The sequence below is a fragment of the Oryzias melastigma genome, linkage group LG13 (genome assembly GCF_002922805.2).
Source record: "Oryzias melastigma strain HK-1 linkage group LG13, ASM292280v2, whole genome shotgun sequence".
Classification (NCBI taxonomy): Eukaryota; Metazoa; Chordata; class Actinopteri; order Beloniformes; family Adrianichthyidae; genus Oryzias; species Oryzias melastigma.
The window spans coordinates 26,672,162-26,679,878 of NC_050524.1; the positions used below are offsets into that span (position 1 = coordinate 26,672,162).

Sequence of the window (7,717 nt, forward strand, 5' to 3'; positions counted from 1 at the left end):
GTCACAGAAACGAACAAGAGTGGCTCTACAGCAGAAAACATCTTGACCACTATTTGATCTCTGACTGGCTCGAAAGTCTTTTAAAACATTTACTGACACACTAGCGCCACTATGAGGATAATCTATGTTACTGCAACATTTTATTTTTTTTCAGAAATGGAAAAAAAATGCAGGTTATGGAATTGTATTAACCAATAACAACATATTTTCCTGAAAGTGTAATATTAGTCTCTTTCAACCAAATCAATGCTATCTTCTAAATACTTTAGCAAAAACCACAATTTCAAGTTTAGCTAAAAATAAATATATAGTAAAGTAGATTTAAGAAAACTAAAAGAGGCAAATTTGAGTTCACAAAGGTTTGCCTTGAAGTCAAAAACAATATAAATTTATAATAAAATTAGCACCGAGTACTACACCTTCTCGTTCCAAAATACTTTGCCTAGTTAATTCCTTATGGTGAAAAATAAAAATAAAACATACATAAATACTTGCATAGATCTTCCAAATGTAAGTTTTTGCTAAAACTAATGAAAAAAAAATCACAAGGTTAATATGTACTTTTACTTTGCCAAATATTTTTTTATTAAAGGTGCCACTTAAAACCAAAGTAAACCCAATGTCATCTGCAATATTTACAAGAGGATAACAAGACATAGGGACTGTTACAGTTCAGTTTGCCCTTCAATAAACTTTTTGTGACCTTGGCTTATCTAAATAAAAGTTAGATAAAATAGGCCTTTTTTTCTCCTTAATCTGAATGACATGAATCGTATTTACAGTAACTCTTCAGCCTGTCGTCCGGTCTTGCTTTATAAAGTTCAGTGGTGAGGCATTGTTGGTGTTTTCTCTCTGTTACTGACTGACAGACTGCAGTAGCGGCTGCTGAAGCTGTTGTTGTGGGGAGAAATCGAAGGGCCTGCGATTCTCAGTGAAGCCATAAAGTTTGCGGAGAGCCACTCGAGCTGCTTCTTCCTCTGCGCCAACAAGAGTCTCTCCGGGACCCTGAGCGATGAGCTTCTGGTCACTGAAAAGAGAGAGGAGACCGGAGAAGTTCAGAGAAAAAAATCTAAGCTTAATCCAACAATAACTGCATTTGTTTTATGATTCTCTCGTCATTATTTGGTAATATTTTATAAAAATAAAGCAGGATGTACCTGTATAAGCCGACAAAGTACAGAGGCAGGACAGTGCTGGCTCCAGCAGCCCTGATGAGGCGAGGTTCTGGCAGAGATTTCTTCCTCTTTGTCAGCTCCTCCACCAGCAGCCCCATGGGGTCCACCACACTCCACAAATCAAACAGGTCTTTTCCTATCAGCTGAGTCGTCAGGAAATCCTGGGGAAGAAACAGAAAGGTGGGAATAAGGAACAAAGTACCTGAGCTGCATCAACAACAACGATCGAGCGCTCACCCTGAGAAAAAACCCAGTCCGCTCTGCTCCACTGCTTTCCTTCAGAGCTCCAATCACAGCCATGAACGTGGAGCGGAGAACCTCATCGGGAACGGGGAAGTCTGCAGTCATGCTCAGGTCTTCAACACCCAGGTTTCGAGCCACGTGAGACACCACGGCCGCACTGGTGAGGTTCCCCACGACGCTCTCCACTCCCGCATCCGGGAGGCTCGGGAAGTTAGCCCTGCACCAGTCAGTCAGGAAGCTTTGGGTGAAAAGCTCTCCGCTGTTCCGCAGCTGAACGTTGTCCTTCAGGGACAGAGCTGTGCTCTCAGAGTCCACTCCCAGCTGCTGTCTCCTCTCCTGCTCCGCACGCAGATAACAAGGGTTTATGAAGGCCGTCTTCAGGAGCTCCGGGGAGAAGTTCTCCTGCAGGCGGGTGCTGAAGGCCTGGACTTCAGCGTGGTAATCCCAATTAGGCTGCTGCCACCTGCAATACACCAAATATCAGCAAGCTGGGAGACACAACTTTCAAGAACTAAGTAAAACACATAAATCAAGAATGAGTTGGTGAATGAAATCATCTATTTAAATCACCACAGAATAAAATAAGAACCACAGTAAACATATGAAGGGTCGAATTTGATTTATAAAAACTTAATTAACTGGACTCTAAAAGTCAAAACAGGGCTGGAATGATCAGAGCTGAAGGTGCAGACAGAGATAAAAACATCACAACAGTATTATTGTCATTCAGGCTTAAAGTTCCACTCCACTGAAAATTGTGTTTTTAAGTGTTTTAACATCTTCTTGTGGCATTTTTCTGATAATGGAGGATATATACAATATATACAATCATTTTAACTGCATTTCTGAGTATTTCTTCAGAGCACAGCAGATGAAAAAAATGACATTTGAAAAAGATTTCCGTTATGATGTAAAAACTGCATGGACGGGCCAAATAGATCAACATACATCTTTGTTTTCCTCATAGCTGCTATCTGACTCAAATCTATACAGCTGGATCGCTCGGATATTGCTCGCCATTTCTGTTGCAGGTTGGGGTTGTAAGGGGCTGTAAGCTAGTGGGAGAGAGAGTAAACAAGGGATGATGGGATATCAGTGGAGTCTTACTTCTGCACCAACAGCAGAACAGTCTACTGGCGCTCTGCAGAATCTATATTTTAGTAAATGAAACAATTAAAAAAATGTCTGAACATGGCATAATAATAATAATTAAAGAACCACTGTTAAAACCTTAAAATGAACTTATAACAATCATCGAAAAATACCCCAATCATCAAAAAAATGCTATAAGAACATGTTTTTAAAAATTAGGGGTGTAATGACAAATGCAAGTAATCGATTTCTATTCCTATGATTCAAATAGATCAATTTATTTAAGGTGATTGAATTGCTGAAATGGGTTTTTAAAAGTCATTCTGGTTTTATATGTTTATGAGTTTAGGATTCCTCTGCATACAAATAGATGGTAATAGATAACAGAGCCCTGAGGGACTCCTCGGGGAAAAGTTGAGGCTGCTTGGTCAATGTACTTAACTTCATATAGGAATGGACGTATTTATTATACAACTATATTTTACTTATGCTCTTTTTTTCAATAATAAATGTTATAACATACTCGAAGTCCTAGACTCAAACATTGAAGACAGAACTAGAGGAGCACAGTTTTGGTGTCCTTTGGTCAAGGAGAAAGTTAGCTGCAGGCTAGTTCTCTCATAAAACAACCAAACATTAATTTAAAGTAATTTTCTACTAAGAAAATGTTGTTTTATCAACCTTAAACTCTGACTTGGCAACAATTAAGGAGAAAAACACGAAAACTTTGCTGTTGACCGCGTCCGCGGCCTGTTTCAGACCTTACCGGGGCTTCGGGGGTGGAGGCCCTTCAAGCTTCAGCTTCTTCGCCATCAGAAACGTGTACGCCTTCATCCACCGTTTCTTCTCTCTGACCTGGAAAAGCGGGACGCTTCTGCACAGCCGCTGGCTGTGAATCCCCAGCGTGAACACGCCGCGGTTTAACACGAACCCCGTCGCCATTTTTCCTTCCCCTCCTGACAGGAGCGCGGGTGCGCATGCGCGTGCAGCTGCTAAAAGCGTCCGACACGAAACAATCGACCGGCTCTCTGCGTAGCCATGGAAACGAATACAAACCGTCCCAACCACTCAAACTACAACTCAGACGGACGCTTTATTTCGTTAGAAGTCTTGGATTTTTAATTCAATTAATTCTCGCCTCGTCTGCTACAGATTTACAGGAAAGAAATGGAGGATAAGGAGGCTTCTGCAGCTGAAAACTACAGCAAAACTTCCCCAAAAAACTACTCTGACCAACCAAGCGTCTCTGTGAAGGATGGTTCTCAGGTAAAAATGAAAACTTCGCAGAGATCATCTCAAGGAGAGAAGAAAGACCCATCGTGGCCTCGGATGACGCCGGCTTTACTCAGAGAAGTTTGTAAGAAGAACAAACTCTACTTCACACCCAACCTGAATGACACCTTGTACCTGCACTACCACGGTTTCTCCCGGATCGAGAACTTGGAGGAGTACACTGGGCTGAAGTCTCTCTGGCTCCAAAACAATGCCCTGGAGCGCATCGAGAACCTGGATGCCCAAACTGATCTGCGTTGCTTATTCCTCAACGACAACCGAATATCAAAACTGGAAAACCTGGACTCTCTGACCAAGCTCTGCACCCTGAACGTATCCAACAACTACATCTCTGTTTTAGAAAACATCGCCTGCCTTCCCAATTTAAGCACCCTGCAGATTGCTCACAACAAGTTGGAAACTTTGGAGGACGTAGCCCATTTGAGTCAGTGCCTGGCCATTTCTGTGCTAGACTTGTCCTACAACAGCTTGAGTGATCCGGAGATCATCTGTGTGCTGGAGGCGATGCCAGATCTGAGGGTTCTGTATCTGATGGGGAACGAGGTGGTGAGGAAGATCCCAAACTACCGGAAGAGCTTGATAGTTCGCTTGAAGCACCTCCTCTTCCTTGACTTTAGCCCAGTGTTCCCCAGAGATCGGGCCTGTGCGGAGGCATGGGCGGCAGGAGGGCCGGAGGAGGAGCGCAGGGTGAGGGAGCAGTGGGGAACCCAAGAGAGGAAGAGGATCCAGAGGAACTTGGAGGAAATGGCAATAATGAGACAGAAAGCCCAGGAGAGACGTAACCTTCAAGAGCTCCAGGATCAAGGTATAGTCCGGTCTTATCCTCTGTATTTAGAAAAATCTGGATTTTTTACTTTACAATTGTTTATTTTTAGGTGAAACCAAGATGGCCGCAACCCCAGAAAGCACTAGTGAGGAACACAGAAGTGGCATGGTGGCTTCTTCCGCACAAGAGGAAGCTGAGGAGGTACCTCTGGTTCATGGTGCCGGACCACTGGTCACAAATCTAGACGATGAGGAGCAGCTGGAAACCATTCACCTCGAAGCAATTCCACCGCTGGGCATCGATGACCTGCCAGATTTAGAGGATGAAGCTGAGGAGGTACCTCTGGTTCATGGCGCCGGACCACTGGTCACAAATCTAGACGATGAGGAGCAACTGGAATCCATTCATCTCGAAGCGATTCCACCGCTGGGCATCGATGACCTGCCAGATTTAGAGGATGAAGCTGAGGAGGTACCTCTGGTTCATGGCGCCGGACCACTGGTCACAAATCTGGACGATGAGGAGCAACTGGAATCCATTCATCTCGAAGCGATTCCACCGCCGTGTATTGATGACCTGCCAGATTTAGAGGATGAAGACGAGGAGGTTCCTCTGGTTCATGATGCCGTTCCATCGGTCACAAATCTGGACGATGAGGAGCAGCTGGAATCCATTCAGCACGAACAGATTCCACCGCCGTGTATCAATGACCTGCCAGATTTAGAAGATGAAGATGACAAAGAGGCTGAGGAATTACCTCTGGTTCATGATACCGGACCACTGGTCACAAATCTGGACGATGAGGAGCAGCTGGAAACCATTCAACTCGAAGCGATTCCACCGCCGTGTATTGATGACCTGCCAGATTTAGAGGATGAAGACGAGGAGGTTCCTCTGGTTCATGATGCCGTTCCATCGGCCACAAATCTGGACGATGAGGAGCAGCTGGAATCCATTCAGCACGAAAAGTTTCCACCGCCGTGTATTGATGACCTGCCAGATTTAGAGGATGAAGACGAGGAGGTTCCTCTGGTTCATGATGCTGTTCCAGTGGTTACAAATCTGGACGATGAGGAGCAGCTGGAAACCATTCAGCATGAAGAGATTCCACCACTGGGCATCGATGACCTGCTAGATTTAGAAGATGAAGAGCTCCAGGATCAAGGTATAGTCCGGTCTTATCCTCTGTATTTATAAAAATCTTGATTTTCTTTTACTTTACAATTGTTTATTTTTAGGTGAAACCAAGATGGCCGCGACCCCAGAAAGCACGAGTGAGGAACACAGCAGTGGTATGTTGGCTTCTTCCGCACAAGAGGAAGCTGAGGAGGTTCCTCTGGTTCATGATGCCGTTCCACTGGTCAAAAATCTGAACGATGAGGAGCAGCAGGAAAGCATTCAGCACCAAGAGAATCCACCGCTGTGTATTGATGACCTGCCAGATTTAGAGGATGAAGAGGAGGAAGCTGAGGATTTAACCATTTCTTCCCAGCAGGTGTTCAGACCCCAAATCGAAATCATTTCCAGAGACGCTGATGAAGAAGAGCAGCCAAAGGAAAACAACAAGGATGGCACGGCTATCTTCGGTCCTGCTGAAAAGTTGATCAAAAAGAGTGTGTCCCTCGACTCTGCATCACTCTTCTGTTTAAAGGGCGACCCAATGAAGAAGAAGTCTGAAGAAAGACTCAAACCAGCTTCATGTCCCTGCCTCATTGAAGAGCTGGACTAACACTCTGAATCCAAGAAGGAGCAGCATTGCCGTTAAAATGCTACATTTGTTACTATTAAAGTTTAAAAAAAAGCTTCCTTTTGAATTTTTCTTTTAAGCTAAGGGTCTTTATTTCTTTGTTCTACGAGTAATAATTTGATAAAAACAGAAGTAAAAAACAAAATTTCCTTCAAAATATATGCTTTAACAAATCTCTATGGGTTGTGTGTGATGTTTAATATTTCCCCAACAATAGAGACATCATTAAAGGAAGGCTTTACTGAGTAGAATCAAACTTCCAAGTCTGAATCCCAAAGGATTTGCAGACGTTACATATTATTCATGCTACCTTCATAAATGTACATTTCAGAGCTAAAGCTGGAGTTTCAAATTCTACCAAACTGACTGATTGGATGTGAAGCTCCTCCCACAGCTTTAAGTGCAATGAAGAAATATTTACATGACATTTTCAGCTTTTAGCGCTTAATTTCGGATGAAAGCAAGAAAAACAAAAAAGAAAATGATGAGAGAAGAATAAAAAAATAAAACTGTACATGTATTAAATAAACGTAATCAAATCCTCCAGTGTGCAACGGGAGGCGTGGCCTCCTCACGTCCGGAACAGAGTGCAGCGAGTAGCTAATATTTGAAACACTGAGGAAGGAAGGACGAGTGCATTCTGCTGGCATGGCGATGGCGGCGCCATCAGGTCTAACGCCGCATCCACACCCAAGTGTTGATGAGCCAGAAAGCAGCGGCGATAGAGTACATGATCATCTCTCGCTTTGCTCTCTCCTTGTTCTCCTCCTCCAGATGTTGGAGTCTCCGGTTCAGTTTGATGAGCTGTGGAGAAGCAGATGTTTCCTTTTTTTTTCTTTTTATTCAAAAGCAGAATTAAAGCTGCTACATGCATACATGCAAACAGGTCAGAGCTACAAATTCATTAAAACATTCTGTTATTTTTATCTCTAGAGCAACCATTGTATTTATTGGTCACCAAGGAGGGATGAACAAGTTTATGTCATTTTTAGAAGAATTGGAAAAAGTAAACTTTTGGATTTCCTTGGCAATAGATTTTTTATTAACCACGCCCACATATATATATATATATATATATATACTTAACTTGGTGGTTTTTCATGTTGTGGGAAAATGTGAAAATCACCAAATTTTGCACTTTGCCATGTGCCTAACTGTAGGTCCTATGGCCATTCCAAAATCATTTTAAAACTTCCGTTTGATATCCACAGCAATTATGTTTTGGCTTTGTTATTTGAACTTTAATTTTTTTTTAAAACTCTATAACAGTCAATATTTTTGACAGTTTCTGCAACTGTGATGTCACTATTAATCCTTTTTAATCCGGTTCTGAGTGCCTGCAAATTCTGGTAAGTTTTTGAGTATATGGAGGAAAAAAATTTTGTTCAAACGTGCAGTAAG

The 7,717-nt window shown here is 42.8% G+C and overlaps 3 protein-coding genes across 8 annotated transcripts in view; 1 reads left to right on the top strand and 2 right to left on the bottom strand.

Moving 5' to 3' along the window:
- Positions 1–556: 556 nt before the first annotated feature.
- mrpl44 (mitochondrial ribosomal protein L44) lies at positions 557–3,548 on the bottom strand. Its single transcript, XM_024276834.2, has 4 exons — positions 3,277–3,548; positions 1,413–1,881; positions 1,158–1,336; positions 557–1,027 (listed from the first exon to the last, which is right to left on the bottom strand). Exons 1-4 carry the CDS (start codon positions 3,450–3,452, stop codon positions 856–858), a joined length of 996 nt encoding a protein of 331 aa, XP_024132602.1. The 5' UTR covers positions 3,453–3,548; the 3' UTR covers positions 557–855.
- Positions 3,549–3,592: 44 nt separating this feature from the next.
- Positions 3,593–6,375, top strand: dnaaf1 (dynein axonemal assembly factor 1). Of its 4 annotated transcripts, XM_036215067.1 has the most exons (5): positions 3,593–4,608; positions 4,679–5,017; positions 5,288–5,319; positions 5,455–5,734; positions 5,808–6,375. In XM_036215067.1, the coding sequence occupies exons 1-5, from the start codon at positions 3,678–3,680 to the stop codon at positions 6,296–6,298; spliced, it is 2,073 nt and encodes a 690-aa protein (XP_036070960.1). In that variant the 5' UTR covers positions 3,593–3,677; the 3' UTR covers positions 6,299–6,375. The 4 variants fall into 4 exon arrangements, with proteins under 4 accessions (XP_036070960.1, XP_036070958.1, XP_024132601.1 ...); XM_036215065.1 differs by having other exon boundaries at positions 4,679–5,319; XM_024276833.2 differs by having other exon boundaries at positions 5,288–5,734.
- Positions 6,376–6,536: 161 nt separating this feature from the next.
- mffa (mitochondrial fission factor a) overlaps positions 6,537–7,717 on the bottom strand; it is a 6,246-nt gene continuing 5,065 nt past the window's right edge. For all 3 annotated transcript variants that reach the window (XM_024276836.2, XM_024276835.2, XM_024276837.2), the window contains one exon: positions 6,537–7,120. In XM_024276836.2, the coding sequence (XP_024132604.1) occupies positions 6,989–7,120 (132 nt within the window). In that variant the 3' untranslated portion in view covers positions 6,537–6,988. The remainder of the gene's footprint in view (positions 7,121–7,717) is intronic.

Bases quoted from the DNA above. Each gene is read 5' to 3' on its own strand.
- mrpl44 (XM_024276834.2), bottom strand. From the start codon at position 3,452: ATGGCGACGGGGTTCGTGTTAAACCGCGGCGTGTTCACGCTGGGGATT. The intron at 1,882-3,276 runs GTAAGGTCTGAA...GGTGTATTGCAG, and splicing joins CCTCCACCCCCGAAGCCCCG to GTGGCAGCAGCCTAATTGGG. The intron at 1,028-1,157 runs GTACATCCTGCT...CTCTCTTTTCAG, and splicing joins TACTTTGTCGGCTTATACAG to TGACCAGAAGCTCATCGCTC.
- dnaaf1 (XM_024276832.2), top strand. From the start codon at position 3,678: ATGGAGGATAAGGAGGCTTCTGCAGCTGAAAACTACAGCAAAACTTCC. The intron at 4,609-4,678 runs GTATAGTCCGGT...GTTTATTTTTAG, and splicing joins TCAAGAGCTCCAGGATCAAG to GTGAAACCAAGATGGCCGCA. The intron at 5,735-5,807 runs GTATAGTCCGGT...GTTTATTTTTAG, and splicing joins TGAAGAGCTCCAGGATCAAG to GTGAAACCAAGATGGCCGCG.